This window comes from Rhinopithecus roxellana, chromosome 12, assembly GCF_007565055.1.
Source record: "Rhinopithecus roxellana isolate Shanxi Qingling chromosome 12, ASM756505v1, whole genome shotgun sequence".
Lineage (NCBI taxonomy): Eukaryota > Metazoa > Chordata > Mammalia > Primates > Cercopithecidae > Rhinopithecus > Rhinopithecus roxellana.
The window spans coordinates 88,768,442-88,788,953 of NC_044560.1; the positions used below are offsets into that span (position 1 = coordinate 88,768,442).

The 20,512-nt window shown below is 46.3% G+C and overlaps 1 protein-coding gene across 1 annotated transcript; it reads left to right on the plus strand.

Moving 5' to 3' along the window:
• The first annotated feature begins 50 nt into the window (after positions 1-50).
• Positions 51-17,968, plus strand: CDCA8 (cell division cycle associated 8). Its single transcript, XM_030913649.1, has 10 exons — positions 51-418; positions 540-668; positions 3,877-3,917; positions 6,872-6,944; positions 8,355-8,440; positions 9,678-9,742; positions 11,488-11,583; positions 13,667-13,793; positions 15,228-15,314; positions 16,589-17,968. The coding sequence occupies exons 1-10, from the start codon at positions 325-327 to the stop codon at positions 16,631-16,633; spliced, it is 843 nt and encodes a 280-aa protein (XP_030769509.1). The 5' UTR covers positions 51-324; the 3' UTR covers positions 16,634-17,968.
• The last annotated feature ends 2,544 nt before the right edge of the window (positions 17,969-20,512 follow it).

Consider the following 20,512-nt stretch of genomic DNA (forward strand, 5'->3'; position numbering starts at 1 on the left):
GCGACGGCGGCGGCCGCGCTGACGCACTCCGGCTATAGGGAGCGCATTGGGCGGGAGGTAGGAACTTGCTTGTGATTGGATGCTGTGGGACGGCGGTTTCTCATTCGTCAGCCTGTGGCTGTGGAGTTTGAATTGGGTGGCGGTTGAAGGTAGAGCCGCTCTCTCTCACTGGCATAGCGAGGTTTTACTCAGCCCTTGTCGCGAGACCGGAGGTACGTGCCTGGCGACTTATTCGGGTGGTCCCCGTCCGCCCTCCTCGTCCCTACCCGGTTCCTTGCCTCCCTGCCCCATCTCCGCCGCTCCCCGCAGCCTCCGCCGAGCGCCATGGCTCCTAGGAAGGGCAGTAGTCGGGTGGCCAAGATCAACTCCTTACGGAGGCGGAAGCTCGCCTCCTTTTTGAAAGACTTCGACCGTGAAGGTAAGGGGCCAGGCCGTCGCGGCCTCCTGGGGCGGTCGCGGGATGCTGGCGGGTGGGGACACGAGCTGCACAGATTCACCCGCCCCGTGACCCGTGTCCTGTCGGCTCTGCCCTCCCGCAGTGGAAATACGAATCAAGCAAATTGAGTCAGACAGGCAGAACCTCCTCAAGGAGGTGGATAACCTCTACAACATCGAGATCCTGCGGCTCCCCAAGGCGCTGCGCGAGATGAACTGGCTTGACTACTTCGGTAAGAGCTGGAGAGCTTCCCTGGGCGGAGGCCGGGAGCCCCTTGGGGTTAGGTGACACCCTTCAGAAAGGACTCGCTCAGATGTCACCTTTTAATGAGATCTGATATGACCACTTATGGAAAATTGCAGACCCTTTCACTCTCTGTCTCGCTTCCCTAAGTCATGTGTCTCCATCCTTTTCTTTAAAGGCCTAGCTAGCAAATATTTTCGGCTGCTTGAGCCAGTGGGAGGGGTCTCTGTCGGACAACTTAGCTCTGCTGTTACAGGTCCAAAACAGCTGTAGTGAATGAGCATGGATGGGCTGTATTCCAATAAAATTTTAGTTATGGATACACTGAAATGTGAATTTCACATAATTTTCACACATCAGGAATTTTATTTTATTTTTTGGAACAGAGTCTCACTCTGTCACCCAGGCTGGAGTGCAGTGCAGTGGTGCGATCTTGGCTCACTGCAACCTCCACCTTCTGGATTCAAGTGATTCTCCTGCCTCAGCCTCCGGAGTAGCTGGGATTACGGTCTCCTGCCACTATGCCCTGCTGATTTTTGTATTTTTAGTAGAGACGGGGCTTCACCATGTTGGCCAGGCTGGTCTCGAACTACTGACCTCAAGTGATCTGCATGCCTCAGCCTCCCAGAGTGCTGGGATTACAGGAGTCAGCCACTGTGCCCAGCCAGAAAATAGTATTTTTAAAAAATATGTATATTTTACCCAACCCATTTAAAAATGAATGAATAAATGACATGGTAAGTTAACCAGAGCTCAGATGAAAGAATAACCCGAAGCAGCTCCTTCTGCAGCTTATGGAAATTGCTAACTTAAAAATGGGCACATCAGGCTGGGCGCAGGGGCTCATGCCTGTAATCCCAGCACTTTGGGAGGCTGAGGCGGGCAGATCACCTGAGGTCAGGAGTTTGAGACCAGCCTGATCAACATGGAGAAACCCTGTCTCGACCGGGCGCGGTGGCTCAAGCCTGTAATCCCAGCACTTTGGGAGGCCAAGACGGGCAGATCATGAGGTCAGGAGATCGAGACCATCCTGGCTAACATGGTGAAACCCCGTCTCTACTAAAAAAAATACAAAAACCTAGCCGGGTGAGGTGGCGGGCGCCTGTAGTCCCAGCTACTCGGGAGGCTGAGGCAGGAGAATGGCGTAAACCCGGGATGCAGAGCTTGCAGTCAGCCGAGATCTAGCCACTGCACTCCAGCCTGGGCGACAGAGCAAAACTCCGTCTCACAAAAAAAAAAAAAAAGAAAAAGAAACCCCGTCTCTACTAAAAATACAAAAAAGTTAGCCGGGTGTGGTGGCGCATGCTTCTAATCCCAGCTATTCAGGAGGCTGAGGCAGGAGAATCGCTTGAACCTGGGAGGTGGAGGTTGCGGTGAGCCAAGAGCACGCCATTGCACTCCAGCCTGGGCAACAAGAATGAAACTCCATCTCAAAAAAAAAAAAATACATCAGTTTTCCTGGCCAGAGAAAAATCGCAGCCTGCTTCCCCACTCCCTTATTAAATGTCCAGAGAAATGCAGGAGGCTGTACTTTTCTGCTGGGTTGCCTTTTTCTGTTTTCCTTATTATTAATTATCCGGCATGTAGTCTCCTTGCTGGATAGAAATGCATGTTCTGTTCACATATTAGATGTTGAATGATCCTTTTGACTTGTCCTTTCATTTATTAATATTAAGCCATTCATTTGCTCATTTCTACAAATACTAAGCATGTGTGAGTCACAGTGCTAGGTGCTAAAGATGCACCGGGGAATAAAACAGACATTGTCTCTGCCTTCAGAAACATACAGGTTAGTAGAAAAGAGCTATTAGAAAAATCCACATACAATTATGTAATTAAAAGTATAGGTACTACAAAGGAGATAGAATAGAGTAGTGATCAGTGAGCATATTGTGATTTCTATGCCGGATGGGCATTGTACCAAGTGTTTTACATATATTAACTAATTTTTCTTCATAACTAATAATATCCCTATTTTTCTAAATGACAAGATTAAGGCGCAGAGAAATTGGATACTTTGCTCAAGGCCTCATAAGCTAGTTAGTGGAATAGTCTGTTTGAACCCAGGTATTCTGGTTTCATAGCCTGAGATCTTAACTGTTTTACAAGATACTATGAGGGTTTCTAGCAGGAGGATTTAACCTAACTTTTTATTCTACATGTAAATCTCACAAAGACCTTTTCATTCAACACACGTTTACTGTACTTCCATTGACTGCTAAATTTTTGCCAGAAGCAAAGGATATCATCTCTGGAATTCAGTCCAAGGCAAGGATGGACTGTTTGAAAAGCTCTGAATAGTTACTGGGTATGATGAGGGTGAGCAACTTACTCCACCCTTTGCAGCAACCTGCTGAGATAGAAAAATAAGCAGGCTAGGCACAGTGGCTCACATCTGTAATCCCAGCACTTTGGGAGGCCGAGGCAGGTGGATTGCTTGAGCCCAGGAATTTTAGACAGCCTGGGCAACATAGCAAGACCCTATCTTTAAACTTTAAAAAAATAATTAAAATAAAAATACATTTTTTTTTAAAGAAAAATAAGCAGAGGGCAGGGTATGGGGTGGGGGTTCATGCCTGTAATCCTAGCACTTTGGGAGGCCAAGGCAGGAGTATCACTTGAGCCCAGGAGTTCAAGTCCAGCCCGGGCAACATAGCAGGAGACCACATCTCTATTTGAAAAAAAAAAAAACCTGGACAACTTGGCAAAACCCTATCTCTACAAAAAATACAAAAATTAGCCAAATGTGGTGGCGCATCCTGTAGTCCCAGCTACTTGGAAGGCTGAGGGTGGAGGATCAGTTGAGCCCAGGAGACAGCCAAGGTGGCGCCACTCCACTCCAGCTTGGGTGACAAAGCAAGACTCTGTCTCAAAAATAAATAAAATTTAAAATATATTTTTTAAAAAGATAAGCAGAATTTTGGGGGTGATGTTTGAGCTAAGTTTTGAAGGATGAGTTAGAAATTTATCGAGTATGGAGGAGAATTTCAGGCAGAGGAAATACAGAGTACCATGGCAACAAGTCCTGAGAGTCAGTGGCACATTTGGGATATAACTTGGAGAAAGAATAGATTAGATGGTGAAGGTCCTTGAATGTTAGACTAAGAGCTGGACCAGTTTTAGAAAGATAAATGGTACTATTAAGCAAGATGATTTATTGTTAAAATCTAATAGTAACTACAACATTCTTTTTAAAGCCCTTGGAGGAAACAAACAGGCCCTGGAAGAGGCGGCAACAGTAAGTGACCTGTCCTATTTTCCAGTCAGTGGTTACTTAAGTCTAGTCCAGTCCCCAGATCCAACTAATAGGTGCTTACTGTGGAAGAGGTTTCATAAAGGGACATTATCTGTTTGTGTCAACTGAAAAATGAGAGTTGGGCCAGACACTGTGTACATGAGGCCCAGATAGTTCTGAGTCCTACAGAGGGTAGCAGTTCTATTTTTGACCAATTTCTTGCAGTCCTTTGTCCTGAACTCTACAGCGGAAGTAGAAAACCTCAAGCCCAAATTCCTTTAAGCGCCTGAGTCGTTGCACTATGCACTGACCTGCTACATGATGAGGCTGTTTCATCATGTTGTACTGTAGAAGCAGTGCTCTTGCTTGGGATGCTCAGTACTCCCCAACCCCTCTCATCTCCTTCCTCCCAGCATCAGTGCCAGGATTGAAGGCAGTAAGATGGGGATGCAAAATACAGCATTTAAAGCTGCACTGTCCAGTATAGTAGCCACCAGGCATATGTACCTGTTTCAGTTAATCACAATAAAATTAAGGAATTCATTTCCTCAGACATACTAGCCACATTTTACATGTTCGGTAGCTACATGTGACTAGTAGCTACTCCATCAGAGAGCACAGAAATAGAACATTACTACTCTTGCAGAAAGTTTTATGAGACAGCATTGGGAACTAGTCCATACATGGGCTTCACAGAGTCCCTAGGCACTCTAAAATCATATGCAAACAATGTGCGTGTGTGCACGCATTTGTGTATCTTTCTGTCAGTTTATTGTAGCCTTGATCAGGTTTACAAAGTAAACCCCAAAATTGACATCTTCTGTTGAGTTGATCAGAATCATTTGGAATCTCAGGGTCTGAAGGAGTCTGACCACCAAGGGTACAATAGCAGATCTCCACCAGCTTCATTCAAGGTAAAGGTAATGAGGAGCCAATTATCAATTTGGAAAATATTGGAGCATTTGGGGATGAATACTATAGGAGAGAGGTAGGGATTATTCACCCCCCTACACACACTGAGCTCTAATGTTTTAAAAGTTAGTTACTTCTGAAATGAATTATGCTTACTAGCTAATGCAGTTCCCTCTTTTTAAATTAGACATACAGAACTGCAAATGAGAACTTCTAATGTCATATGAGAGAGCCATTGTTACCACACCAAGTTGAGAGAATTCTAGCCTTGGCTAACACAATTTAAAACTCAAGAAAGGAATAACAGAAAATCTATAAAAGCTCTTAGTTGGGAAGTGTATTGGGGCTCCCAAGACCACCTCCAGGTTTGGTGATTCGCTATGAGGATTCACGGGGCTCGGCATACAGTCACACCCATGGCGATGATTTATTGCAGTGAAAGGATACAAAGCATAAATCAACAAAGGGGAAAAGTGCTTCCCCTTTGTCAAAGTCCAGAGGAAACCAGGCTTCTAGGAGTCCACTCCCTAGGGAGTCAAACAGAACATGCTTAATTCAACACATATGAAATGCTGTCTGCCAGAAAAGCTGATTAGAGAGTCAATGCCCAGAGTTTTAACTGGGGGCTGCTCACATAGGCATCCTCTGGCTAGCGCGTGTCAAAATCCTAGACTTTCAGAGGGAAGTAGGTGTTCAGCATGAGCCATACTGTTTGCATGAAGTTTAGGCACAGTGAGGCATTCTTGTTAAGGAAAGGTGGGAACCTTTCTGAAATCCAAGTTCCCAGATGCCAACCAAGGCCAAGCTTACAAATAGGCCTTTCTATGTGTATCAGTCTCAGGCCTGCTCTGTTAACTCTCCTGCACAGTAGATGACCAGTGGCCTGCCACTACTGATGACTCCAAAACATGCCAGTTGTTTCTAGAGATGGCAGAAGGCTGGCAGGAATGCCCCTACTTTCTGTTCCATCAAGCCTGGCAAACATCAGTAATTTATTACAGCACTATTTCTTGCTAAGCCTGAGACAGCCTCAGAATCCTTCTCTGAGTACGTCAAGCAGTCCCTACCAGAAATGAAAGCTGTGCCATTCCAAACCTGTAATGATAATTCTGATATTTACACGTGTTCTATGAGGAAAGGACTGAATCTTAACTGCTCTTTGTAGTGTCCATACTTACTACCATATGAAAGAACACTTAATTTAAATGGTGACTGGAAGCCTTTTTGAAGGACCCAGGATCATCTTAGAAAACCTTATTGAGACCCTGTAGATTTATCAAAAAAATGGTAAGCCTGACACCCCACCAAGTGTTGTAGAGGATGTAGATCATTAGGAACTTGGATTGTTTGCAAATGGGCTGTAGACAAGGGTAACCATTTTGGGAAACAATTTGGCATAATGCAAAGGCTGAATATTTATGTAACCTATAATCCCTGTCATGCCCTCTCCAAAGGATAGAGCCAAGGGAAACTTGGACATGTACCTCAGACACATGTAAGACAGTTCAAGGTAGCAGTGTTTATAATAGGAAACTACTGATGGAAGATGGACAAATCCATTGTGGTATAATCACACAGTGGGATATGATATAGCAATGAAAACAAATGAACTACAAAGAGTGGTGAAAACAGCCAAGACCAAACAAAATGCTTAAGTACACACTTGTGAAAAAGCACATCTATGTGTACACACATATACACACATTTGCATGTATCTGTGAGCACATGCACATATACCTTTTGATTACGCAAGTGGAATGATACGGTTACCTCTGGGGAATGACAGGCTTAGGAGACCTTTGGGAGAAAGATAAGAAAATGGAACAAGGAATGAATAAAGAGCCAGAAGCAAGTTATTGGCAATGTTTTAGGTCTTGGGTTGTGTGGTAGATTTATGGGAGTCTGCTGTATTGTATATTGTATCACTAACATTTAACAGTCTTATGTATCAAATAAGAGTTTTTTTAAAAAAATTTTATCTTGAAATATTTTTCCTCGTATTTTGGTGGAATAAACCTGGTGCTTTCTGGCTATATTTGTCATAGGCTGACCTGGATATCACTGAAATAAACAAACTAACAGCAGAAGCTATTCAGACACCCCTGAAATCTGCCAAAAGTGAGTACCTGTCAAAACTCCTTGTTGAACAGAACGAACTGAGGCTCAGGTTGCTTGGTTGGCTGCTCAGGCAGGGCCTTGTTGGTAGAGCCTCTTCCCTTTAAAGTCTGGTTCTTAATCTTGTAAATCCAAACATTTGCTTTTGGATGGTGCATTTAGTTAATTTTTTTCCCCCGAACAGCAACTCAAACCAGAAATTTAGTTAACTGTATGCAGGACTGCTACTAAGCAAACTCAAGACCCGTGTGTGAGCTAAAGTGAAAGGGAAAAAGCTGTGCTGGAAACCAAACATTGTGGCCTGCTTACTTTCCCCTGGGTTAAATAGATGGCAAGATTTAGAGCGGAGTTAAAAGACAGGTAACACCAACTGAGACACTCCCTGGTGTAATCAGCAAAGTTGAAAGAGAATTGAAAAAGGAATGACTTTCTCTGCATTTAATTCAAAGTTACTCAATTCAGACCAGCTGCGGTGGCTCACACCTGTAATTCCAGCACTTTGGGAGGCCAAGCCGTGAGGATTACCTGAGCCCAGGAGTTCAAGACCAGCCTGGGCAATGTCTCTGAAAAAAAAAAAAAAGAAAGAAAGAAAAAAAAAAAAGTTACTCAATTCCATGATCTATTTGCATAAAATCATCTTACATACACGTCCCGCACTCTGAGAAACACTGTCTTATAAGAAAAGTTGTATGGGAAACCAGGTTGTGACTAGTGAGCAGGGAATTGGATCAGGATGAATTGTGAATGGATTTTTTTTTTTTTTTGAGACTGAGTCTCGCTCCGTCACCCAGGCTGGAGTGCAGTGGCCGGATCTCAGCTCACTGCAAGCTCTGCCTCCCAGGTTTATGCCATTCTCCTGCCTCAGCCTCCCGAGTAGCTGGGACTACAGGCGCCTGCCACCTCGCCCGGCTAGTTTTTTGTATTTTTTTAGTAGAGACGGGGTTTCACCATGTTAGCCAGGATGGTCTCGATCTCCTGACCTCGTGATCCGCCCATCTCGGCCTCCCAAAGTGCTGGGATTACAGGCTTGAGCCACCGCGCCCGGCCTGTGAATGGATTTAATGTCACTTCATTAAGCTATGATAGTTTGATGCATCCAACTCTCGTAACAACATCCTGACCCATGGCCAGGATTTCGGGGCTACACACCAGGGCACCTCTACATTGGGCAGGGCAAACTCAATTATTCAGAATGCTGGGCTGTCCCTACAAAGCAAAGCATGATATGGGGTTTCTTAACACTCTGATTAGTTTCCTTTGTCTAAACCCTCTTTCTTAAAAAGTCTTCTTTATTTTTAGTCCATTTTTTCATTGCAGCTTCAGATTGCATACATTTTATTCCTATAAGAAATGTGAATGCACAAAACTTTATTCTCATCAGAAATACCACCCTGTTGAAACTGTTTCTTACAGCACGAAAGGTAATACAAGTAGATGAAATGATAGTGGAAGAGGAAGAAGAAGAAGAAAATGAACATAAGACTCTTCAAACTTCAAGAGTAAGTGGACACTGAGGTTGGAGGCTGGGGGTTATCACAAGCAAATACAAATGCATAAAATACACTGTTGTACACCAGAGCTCACAGTTCAGTAGAGATGATCCTACTTTACATGGCAATGACAAAAGTGATAATTGACTGGTGTGCAAAGTGTGTGGAACACAGAAGAGGAAGCTAGCAAGTCTCCCCTACCCCACTAGGACATAGGCAGGCCTTTCAAGGTGAGTGAGAGTCTACTACTAGCTGGAGAAGAAAGGGAAGAGGAACACTATTCAGGATAAATGGGGGAGGGGGAACACTGGAGATGAAGAAACCAGTTGGAAGCCTATGAATTCTTGAACTGATATGCTGATACTATAAAATGAAGGGAAGGTTTTGAGATAGGTTTTAGAAAGAAGTGGCATGGTTGGTGGAGAAAAGGAGGAATCAGAGACAACTGCATGGTTTCTAGCTAAGGCAACTGCCATCCAGTGAAGTGTGGGATCCAGGCAGCAGAGGTGCTAGACTAGGGATAAGGGAGCACATGTCAATTGCAAGACATGTTGACAATTCATTACTTTTCCAGGACATCTAGGCTAGACAGAAATTTCAACCTGGAGCTCAGGGAGAAGAGGGAAATCGAGAGATTCACTGCCTCCCAGATCTTAAGGTGTTTGTCCCAGTGTGGGAGTGGAGATGGTTGTGCTGGGAGAGCAGGAAGGGAGGGAGTCTGAGAGTGGACACTAGAGGGAAGGTAGAGAGAGGAGCTCCTAAGGCAGACTGCCAAGGAAGCTAGAGAAGCAGGAAAGACGGATCCATCACGGAGGACAAGGGAGGAGAGAATATATGGAAGATAAGGAGTGATTCTTACCAGGGACCTCCCAGGCCCCAGGAAGGGAGCCCTGCAGGGTTTGCCTTTGATTGGGCACCTGGGATGCCCTGAGTGACCTTCACAGCAGCCCTTTATGTAAAGTAGTGGGGTACAAGCCAGGCTGCAATCAATTCAAAAGAGATTTACCTTTAATCTTGGCCAAATCCTCTGTTTTGAAAACCCAGCCAGTGGAAGTCCTTATTCAATTAGTTATGTTCTGAACTTTTTAAGTCATTGAATTCTGAGATACACCTTATTATATTTAGTATTAACTATCCAAAGCTTGTTCTTAACCCTTTATTTAAAAAAAAAACCCTCCTTACTCTCCTTACCTTTCCTCTTTGCTGGGTGTTTTGTAACCTTAGCCTCGTTTGATTGTGACTGCAGGTCAAAAGGTGTCCTCCATCCAAGAAGAGAACTCAGTCCATACAAGGAAAAGGCAAAAGGAAAAGGTAGTGGATTTTCTAAAGTTGTGGTGTTTTGGGTTTTATTGGAGAGCCATATATATCATGGCAGAAAGTGAGGGGCAATGAAAAAGCTCTGGTGGCTAGTGTTTGAATGCAGCTTAAAATCACTGAATCCTTGAGTGTCCGAGCTGGAGGGGTCTCTAGAAATGGCCTAAACCAAAACTGTCTCCAGTACTTTAATGTACGTTCTCTATCCTTCCCCACTTTTTTTTTTTTTTTTTTTTTTGAGATGGAGTTTCACTCTCGTTGGCCAGGCTTGAGTGCAATGGCGCAATCTTGGCTCACTGCAACCTCTGCCTTGAGGGTTCAAATGATTCTCCTGCCTCAGCCTCCCGAGTAGCTAGGATAATAGGCATGCGCCACCACACCCACCTAATTTTGTATTTTTAGTAGAAACGGGATTTCTCCATGTTGGTCAGGCTGGTCTCAAACTCCCGACCTCAGGTGATCCGCCCACCTCGGCCCCCACTTTTTTTTTTTAAGTATAGCAAGAACTGCCTGTTATGTTTCAGTTCTTAATAGTCCATGTGTAGAGCTACCCCATAGTTTGTCGTAGAGTGACTGTCATTACTTATAACTGGTTTCTTGAAATGTTTTGTCCAGTCCTGCAAAGTGAAGAACCTCTATGGGCTTGAGTTGATTATGTTGGAGTCTACCATAAGCCATGTGGGGGGAAGGTAAAGCAGCTTAGGAGGGTAGTCACCAGCATGCATGTCTGTGGAGGAACGAACTCATTTCTCTTGAGCAGTGCAGCAGCTGCATGGCACGAGGACAGAATTCCAGCTGGGGGAGCCTTCACATGAAGGGGCTGTCTCCTTGATTAAAAAGTCAGATTCTGAGGCCAGGCGCGGTGGCTCACGCCTGTAATCCCAGCACTTTGGGAGGCCAAGGTGGGTGAATCACTTGAGGTCAGGAGTTTGAGACCCACCTGGCCAACATGGTGAAACCCTGTTTCTACTAAAAATACAAAAATTAGCTGGGGCTGGGCGCGGTGGTTCAAGCCTGTAATCCCAGCACTTTGGGGGGTCGAGACGGGCGGATCATGAGGTCAGGAGATCGAGACCATCCTGGCTAACACCGTGAAACCCCGTCTCTACTAAAAAATACAAAAAACTAGCCGGGCGAGGTGGCGGGCACCTGTAGTCCCAGCTACTCGGGAGGCTGAGGCAGGAGAATGGCATAAACCCGGGAGGCAGAGCTTGCAGTGAGCTGAGATCTGGCCACTGCACTCCAGCCTGGGCGACAGAGCGAGACTCCGTCTCAAAAAAAAAAAAAAATTAGCTGAGTGTGGTGGTGCATGCCTATAGTCCCAGCTGCTCAGGAGGCTGTGGCAGGAGAATCGCTTGAACCCTGGAGGTGGAGGTTGCAGTGAGCCAAGATTGCACCATTGCACTCCAGCATGGGCAACAGAGCAAGACTCCATCTCAAAAAAAAAAAAAAAAAGTCAGATTCTGGAGGCAGGCTGCTTCGGTTCCAAGTTTTGGCTCCATCCTAATTGGATATGTGATCTTGGGCAAGTTTTTAAAACTCGATGCACCTGAGTTTCTGCAGCTGTGTATGAGGATGGCAGCAGTGCTGGCCTCCCATGTTGTTAGAAGGGTCATGTAAGTTGATGTGTGCGAGGCACCCGGAGCAGTATCTCACAGTCAGCTCTCCACGTGTCACTCCTGTGCTGCTGCCTTCGTGGAACTTGAGAGTTGGCATACCTGATGGCCGTTTCTTACCTGTAGGTCAAGCCGTGCTAACACTGTTACCCCAGCCGTGGGCCGATTGGAGATGTCCATGATCAAACCAACTCCAGGCCTGACACCCAGGTTTGACTCAAGGTGAGTATTGAGGGGAACACTTGGATTTGATGGGATTCCAACATTGAGCACTACCCAGAGAAGGAGTGTCTAAGAAAATACTTCTAGGCCAGGCACAATAGCTCATGTTGTAATCCCAGCACTTTGAGAGGTCGAGGCGGGCAGATCACTTGAGGTCAGGAGTTCAAGACCAGCCTGGCCAAGATGACGAAACCCCACGTCTACTAAAAATACGAAAATTAGTTGGGCATGGTGGTGCACGCCTGTAATCCCAGCTACTTGGGAGGCTGAAACAGGAGAATTGCTTGAATCCAGGATGTGGAGGTTGCAGTAAGCTAAGATCACACCACTGCACTCCAGCTTGGGCAACGGAGTAAGATTCTGTCTTAAGAAAATAGAAAATTGTCCCAAGTCCTTGGCCTGGGGTGCCTTGTCAGAGGACAGTGGCCAGCTGGGTTTCTTGGTGTATGCCTCTCCCTTAAGTGTAGTTTCACCCATCTTCAGTAGCAAAATGATTCTTTAATGGGAGGGAGGGGAATATTCTGCCTGGGATGACTAGGAGGCCTCTAGGTGACATTTTTGGCCTTTTCGGATTCAAACCAGAAGGTTTTTATTTTATTTTTAAAATATGTATTTATTTTGAGGCAGGGTCTCACTCTAATGCCCAGGCTGGAGAGCTGTGGCACAATCACGGCTCACTGCAACCTTGACTTCCCAGGCTCAGGTGATTCTCCCACCTTAGCCTCCCAAGCATGCCTCCATGCCCAGCTAATTTTTTGGCTTTTTTGTAGAGAGGGGGTTTTGCCAGGTTGCCCAGGCTGGTCTCGAACTCCTGGGCTCGAGCGATCCGCCCACCTCGGCCTCCCAATGTGCTGGGATTACAAGCACGAGCCATCACACCTGGCCTCAAATCAGTTTTTTAAAGATGAATAGGTACTCTTCTGTACTCTTGGTAGAAGTAAAACTTGATACTGCTTTTTTGGAGGCTCACATAAGCAAGGATATTGTTGCAGCATAAGTTAATACCTTCCAAAGAACCTAGTAGACTAAATAGGAGATGCTGTATAGCTATTAAAAAAGACTGGATCTGTGTGTGCTGATAGGGAAAGAGCGCCATGATCACAGAGCATCTCCGAGCAGGTTGCTGAACATTGAACTGTGTGATCCCATTTGGTTTTATATACATAGAAAGTTTCTGGAAGGACAGATAAGGAACTCAGAGTGGTTACCCCTGGGGAGGAGAGCAAGAATTAGTTATCTCTGGTATGGGGAATACCATGGAAGATTTATTTTCTACTTTTAATTGCCACTTTTTTTTTTTCTTTTGAGACGGAGTCTCGCTCTGTCACCCAGGCTGGAGTGTAGTGGTACGATCTCGGCTCACTGCAACCTCTACCTCTCAGGTTCAAGTGATTCTCCTGTCTCAGCCTCCTGAGTAGCTGAGATTACAGGCGCATGCCACTATGCCCGGCTAAGTTTTGTATTTTTAGTAGAGACAAGAGTTCGCCATGTTGGCCAGGCTGGTCTCGAACTCCTGACCTCAGGTGATCCACCTGCCTCGGCCTCCCAAAGTGCTGGGATTACAGGTGTGAGCCACTGCACTCAGCCAATTCTCACTTTTCTTTACAGTTTGTTTTTTCACATGAGTATGTAACAAAAGGCATTTAGGGAAAACTAGGTAGCAGTATTTTAACTGTCTTGAGAAATTAGTATAATGATGTAATCTCTAAATCATCCTCCTTTGCCTCTGAAAAATTCCTCTTGATGGAAGCAGCCACGGCTGGAAACAGTTAACCAGCTTATTTCTGGCTTTGTGGATGGATGGATGAATGGCACCCATATGGAGCTTTGGACCTAAACTTTATGTGGATAAGAGTTGACTTTTTGCAAGATGTATGTTCGATAATTACAACCTTCTTTCTCCAGCTGTGTTTAGTCATTACTGCTTTAAAACATTTTTTTTTTTTCTAAATTTAGAACGTGCTTTCTTAGGAATGTGTGACTTGAAAACTGCAGCTTGAGACCAGAGTGAGGTTAAAATGACCTATAGAGTCTGGTGTCATCCAATTGCCAAGCTATCTTCACAGAGATTTTCCTATTCTAGGGTCTTCAAGACCCCTGGCCTGCGTACTCCAGCAGCAGGAGAGCGGATTTACAACATCTCAGGGAATGGCAGCCCTCTTGCTGACAGCAAAGAGATCTTCCTTACTGTGCCAGTGGGCGGCGGAGAGGTGAAGTATTTCCAAGGGAAGCCAGGCCACAGTGTGCCACTTAGTCAAGCATTTCTTTTCCCTGGGCCCTCACCCACACTTCACCCTCAGAGTCCTTTCAGGGCGTGGGTCCTGATCTCCACACTTCTGCAGGACTCAGAACCCAGTTTTCTCTCCCAGGTTAGAGGCCCAGACTGCAAAGATCGTTGCTCAGCTCTGGGTTCTATCTGTTTTTCTGGGTTTTTGTTTTTGTTTTTGTTTTTGTTTTTGTTTTTGTTTTTTTGAGATGGAGTCTCGCTCTGTCGCCAGACCAGAGTGCAGTGGCGCAATCCCGGCTCACTGCAACCTCCACCTCCTGGGTTCGAGCGATTCTCCTGCCTCAGCCTCCTAAGTAGTTGTTACTACAGGCACATGCCACCGTGCCCAGCTAATTTTTGTATTTTTGGTAGAGATGGAGTTTCACCATGTTGGCCAGGATGGTCTTGATTGCTTGACCTCGTGATCCGCCCTCCTTGGCCTCCCAAAGTGCTGGGATTACAGGCATGAGCCACCGCGCCCAGCCTTTTTTTTTTTTCTTTTTTTTTGAGACAGAGTCTCCCTCTGTCACCCAGCCTGGAGTGCAGTGGCACAATTTCGGCTCACTGCAACCTCTGCCTCCCAGGTTCAAGTGATTCTCTTGCCTCAGCCTCCTGAGTAGCTGGGACTATAGGCACACGCCACCACACCCGGCTAATTTTTGTATTTTTAGTAGAGATGGTGTTTCACCATATTGGTCAAGCTGGTCTCGAACTCCTGACCTCAGGTGATCCACCCACCTCGGCCTCCCAAAGTACTGGGATTACAGGTGCGAGCCACCACGCCAGCCTCCATCTGTTCATCAACTAGCATTTGCCCACCTGATTATCACAGGCCCAAGAAGTAGACATGGGGCCTGCCTTTGAGAAGCAGCTCAGTGGTCAAGATGGGTTTGCAATCATGGTATCTGTGATATGTGCAATAATAGAGATGTTAAAGGGTGGTGCAGAGGAGGGCACCACCGAGGTATATGCTTAGTCTAGAACCGGGAGCATGAGCTGTGCCTTCAGCTTTGTATAACTTTAAGGGATTCTGAAGCAGGCTAAGCTTAGTGTCTCTGGCTTCATGGAGCGAGCTACTGACCTCAGCCCTTGTGAGGGGAGGACGGTTTGTTTCAGACATACTCTGCAGGGCATTTCTAAGATAATGTGCATGCCTCTTATGCCCAGGTAATCCAGCCTCCTCCCCAGTGATAGCGCTGATGAAGTCATTGTCTCCTTAGGGCTCATATACTTCCTGCCTGTCTTGCCACTTCTCCATCCCAGCCATTCCCCACCACTAAGTGCAGGATATCAGGGGGAGCCTTTGGGGCACACTGCTGGATGGGAGTTCCTGCCCTAAGGGCCATGGCCAGTTTAACCCACTCCCGTCTCTATACAGAGCCTGCGATTATTGGCCAGTGACTTGCAGAGGCACAATATTGCCCAGCTGGATCCAGAGGCCTTGGGAAACATTAAGAAGCTGTCCGTAAGTCTCATATTCATCTCCACACATAGGATGCCTCCAGTAGCTTTCCTGGGCTACCTTTGTTTAGGATTGTCTTTTGGGGCTGGGCTAATACTTTCTACTTAAATTTGTGTTGTCTTCCTTCCCCCAAGAGAGTTTGACTCTTACCCTACTTAGATAGCAGCAATTCTGTTCCTCAACTGACGTTGAGTTTTGTTCAATCCCAGGGTGCCTGCCACAGAAGTTCCACTGCAAAATCAAAATTCTGCCTCATTCAGGCAATTAGTGCTAGGGTTATGTTAGGTCACTATTGGCCACCAGGAACTGAAACCTAGAATAGCTCAAGAATGAGGGTTGGAGCTTGTTATCAGGAATCTTACAGAATCAAAGAGTGAGCTGAATGGCCAAGCCTCTGGAGCGGTGGGGCCCATCAGCTGAGGCCTGTGTGCTCATTTCTCTCATACATCTTCATTCCTCCCTCTCAGCTGATAACCTCCACAGGCTTCAGGTTCTGTGCTTACTTAACATTGTTTTCATGTGGCTTTGAGTAACCACACCTCCAACCCTAACTTTATTGCTCCATTGCTCAACTATTCAATTTCTTATCTTGGTTTAAATTCTCAAGAGGGCCAGGCACAGTGGCGCACACCTGTAATTCCTGCAGCTCAGGAGGCTCAGGCGAGAGAAATTGTTTGAGCCCGTGAGTTCAAGGCTGCAGTGACCCATGATCGTGCTGCTGCACTCCAGCCTGGGAGACAGAGAAAGACCTCAGCTCTAAAAGTAAAGTAAATTATCAAGAGAAACAATTTAATTGGCTCAGCCAGGGATGAACCTCCTTGGTCCAGTCAGCCATCATCTTGGGTGGTGGATGGAGCACTTAGTGTAAACATGGCAACCTTACCCTCACCCTTCTGTGGGGTCTGAAGGTACATCCAAGGAAGGAGACAAGGCGGGGCTGGTTTCCCAAACCTGTCTTTCTGAACATAGACCCAGTGCTGAGATCCCACACACACCTAGCCACCCAAATCTTGTGACTGTCATCCTCTAGCTAGACCTATTGCAATGTTCTTCTCAACTAATCTCCTATGATACCTTTACTATCTCACTTGAGTTGTTATTTTACTCCCTTGTTCAGATGAGAAACAGGTTCAAAAAGGTGAATTCATGTGTGATACAGATAGAGAATGGAGGAGCTGAGGCTCAGTCAGACCTGTGCTCAGGCTGACTGTGGAAGGCCAAGGGGCAAGCCTGCCAAGTGACATCTTCTACAATGACCTCTCTCCTTTTCTTTCTAGAACCGTCTCGCCCAAATCTGCAGCAGCATACGGACCCACAAATGAGACGCCAAAGTTGACAGGATGGACTTTTAATGGGCACTTCTGGGACCCCGAAGAGACTTCTTCCCTTCAGGCTTATTGTTTGAGTGTGAAGTTCCAGAGCAAGGAGCCATGTTCCTCTAGGAGAATTCAGGAATTCAGACATGCTGTTCCCACACCAGTTAGGTAGAGCTGTCTGTTCACCCTCCCATCCCAGCTGACCCCAGTCACTGCTTGCTGGGGCCATGCCATGGAAGCTTCCCATCAATCTCCCAGCTGAACCCTCCCTGCCCTCTGAGCTGCTGCCTTCTGCCTCCTGCAACTTGACATCCTCTTCGCCCTGCCCTGCTTGCAGTTGAGGGGGCGCAGAAGAACCCTGTGTTCTCAGGAAGACTGTGTCCACCACCCCTACCCAGAGAACCTCTGCATCTGGCATTTCTGCTCTCTGTGCTTGAGACTGGGAGGTTTAGGCTGAGATAAGTGAGCTCTGGGCCATGAGAGGGTAGGTCCCGAAGGTGGGGGAACTGTACAGATCAGCAGAGTAGGATAGTTGGCAGCAGGGACCTCAGTAGGGAACATGCCCGTCTCCCCTCTGGCACTCATCACATCTCCCCTACCAGCCGTCCTCCTCCTTCTCCTGTGGGAGGTGCTAAATGGGACTTTGGGATCTTTCACCTGCTATGCCCGGTAGTTCTGAAGCCTGCTTGTGGAACAGTGTTTTATGTTTATCCCTGTTTACTGAAGACCAGATACTGGTTTGGAGGTAACTTCCACGCCTTGCTCTACCTCCCTAGTTAGTGGAAATGTGGGTAAGAGAATTGTAGGGCTTAGATTCTGGGGGTTTTATGTCATTGGCCACAGAATAACTGTCTCTAAGCTATCCATGGTCCAGTGGTCCCTGCCAAGTCAGTAGACTTCAGAGAGCACTTCTCTCCTATGGGGCTTATGGGGACAGGGGACAGGTGTGACTTGCTTGGTGGCCTCATTCCATGTGTGCCTGTGCCTGGGGCATGGACTTTGTTAAACAGTCAGCAGTGAGGTCCTCATTCTCCAGCCAGCCTCTTTGCCCTGGAGAATCATGAGCTGTGTTCTAAGAATTTGAGAACTAGAGTCCTCACCCCCAGGCTTGAGGGCACATGACTTTCTCATGTAGGGCTCTTTGTGGTATCTGTTGTTTTGCAACACGACCATTTTAGTAAAACAGTCCTATTCAAGTTGTATTCTTTTAAGTTCTTTTATTCTTCTTTCCCTGAGATTTTTGTATATATTGTTCTGAGTAATGGTATCTTTGAGCTGATTGTTCTAATCAGAGCTGGTACCTACTTTCAATAAATTCTGGTTTTGTGTTTTCTTTTGTAATCACTATTCATCCTGCCTGTCCTCTCCAACCTGTGCTCCGTGGACTAGGGAGGCAGCAATTGGTGTGGGGGTCTTTACACATCTGCTTTTCTCGGAAGATTTGAAAACCTTTGCTTCAGACAGAATCATTCTGGTATCTGAAAAAGGGGCTTACTACAAGATCCAGAGCATCGGTACCTTCAACCCCCATCAGAGCACCCCCAGCACCTTCATTCCATGAGCTAGAAATTTCTATCTGGGAGGACAACGCCTAGGGTCTCTATAATTTGTAGTGGACTTTTGTTGACCAGGAACAAAACGGGGCAAGAGTAATTGGGTGATCATGAGTCTTACTTCCCAGAGTTTCTGAGGCCCTGCCTAAATCACCTCATAGGAAATGCATGTTATGCAGCAGGTACCTGATTAATGCCTGGGACTGAGACATGACAGTTCTTCATTTCATATAAGGGGGTGGCTTGGAAAGTAAAGAGTTCCCCATCCCAGGATGGATGGACGGATTGATTGATTGACTTTTGAGACAGAGTTTCACTCTTGTTGCCCAGGCTGGAGTGCAGTGATGTGATCTTGGCTCACTGCAACCTCCACCTCTCAGGTTCAAGCAATTCTCCTGCCTCAGCCTCACAAGTAGCTGGGATTACAGGTGCACACCACCACGCCTGGCTAAGTTTTGTACTTTTAGTAGAGACAGGGTTTCGCCATGTTGGCCAGGCTGGTCTCCTGACCTCAGGTGATCCACCCACCTCTGCCTCCCAAAGTGCTGGGATTACAGTTATTGAGCCACTGTGCCCAGCCACATTCCAGGATTTAAAAAAAAAATTTGTTTTTTTGTCATTTGGTATCTTTTGTTGATTTGATATATTTTGCAGAACTTACGTCCCTACCATCCCAGGATTTTTAAGTACAGGCTGAACTATGTCACAGGGCTGGGACAAAGACAACCTAAATCTCACTGCCAGCCCCCAAGACATACTTTCACACTCAGGTTGGGTGTGGGTTTTGTTTTGTTTTTTTTCCCAAATTAGTTGCTAACCATTTAAATATGGGGCGATTACACAAAGATTGCTAGCCTCTGAAAATAAGATCTGACAGCACGGGCCAACGGTTGGCTAGAGCTCAGTAGCTGCGTTCCTTGGCCCACAGAGAATCCTCTTCCAGTTCAAAGCAATTCTGATGAGATTACTTTTTCCCTTGATGTTACCTGCCTCATCTCTGTAGGCAATTTAGTTTTTACTGTCTGCTGTGAAGAGAAAAGTAGGGCTGCCCCAGGTTGAAGGGAGAATGGAGGCCTGGAGTCCCTCCCTAGGGCCCCTGAGGCAGTTTTAAGGAACCCCAGAGGTCCAGTCAACAATAGGTTCATTCTTTGTCCTACAGGGCCCCTGTTATTTCCAAAAGCCCTACTTGGGGCTTCCTATTGAGAGGATTACAAATGTATTACCTTGTGAAGAGTTAGATTACATTACTCATATGAAGAGTTAGCTCGTGTGTGTGTGACAGGACATGACCTAAGCATTTCTCCAAAGCATCAGACATGCCTTTTACCAGGAGGAATATCCCCGGCCCCACCCAGATAATGAGTTCACATACCAATGCAGGGCTTAGCGCCATGATATATCCCCAAACCTCTGAAAAACAAAGCATGTCTCAGTGCCTACCTGTGTACACACTCTGGTGGGTCCGTTTTCTAATTTTACACAGTGTCATAGCTGTTGAACCCTACCTAAAATTCAGCATGCCATGTGTACTCAAAACTTTCATAGTAGATATAATTCCTGTGGCTTCAGAAATGGAAGGACTGAGAGACACTCTTGAGAGAGGATTCAATCAGAATTGGGGGCTACACTGGGCTCCCTGCTAAAGGGGAGTCTGGAATCCAATTTGCTTTGCCTAAGGTGCCATCTTCCTTTGAGGGATTAAACATCTGCTCAGCCCTGTATCATCCCAACCTACATCACCCCACCCGTCAAACAAGCCTCCACCATCCCCTCCCTGCCAGCTGTAACCTACACTTCTTGCCTTCTACGCTTTGCCATCATCCTTCCCTCAGCTGATATTAGGATCTGCATGGTTCATCTTTCCTGATCCTTGGGTGGTGGATATGGTGGAGGACAAACATACCCTTGGCACCAAGATACCAGGAAGAACGCAGCTCCATCTGCAAATTCTCAGTACCCACAAGCACACATATGTCACAACATGCTAAGAACCATCAGGATGGAGACAGGTGACCATCTTCAAGGATACACCCTTCCAATCGAATGCCAAGGTCACCCTGGCAAACCTCCTCTTGACCCTTCATAAGGCTCCAGGTGAGGGTCAAGAAGGAGTGCTGGCCGGGCACAGTGGCTCACGTCTGTAATCCTAGCACTTTGGAGGGCCGAGGTGGGAGGATCACCTGAGGTCAGGGGTTCAGGACCAGTCTGGCCAAAACAGCAAAACCCCATCTCTACTAAAAATACAAAAATTAGCCAGGTGTGGTGGCACATGCCTATAATCCCTGTCACTTACTGAGGCAAGAGAATCGCTTGAGCCCACGAGGCAGAGGTT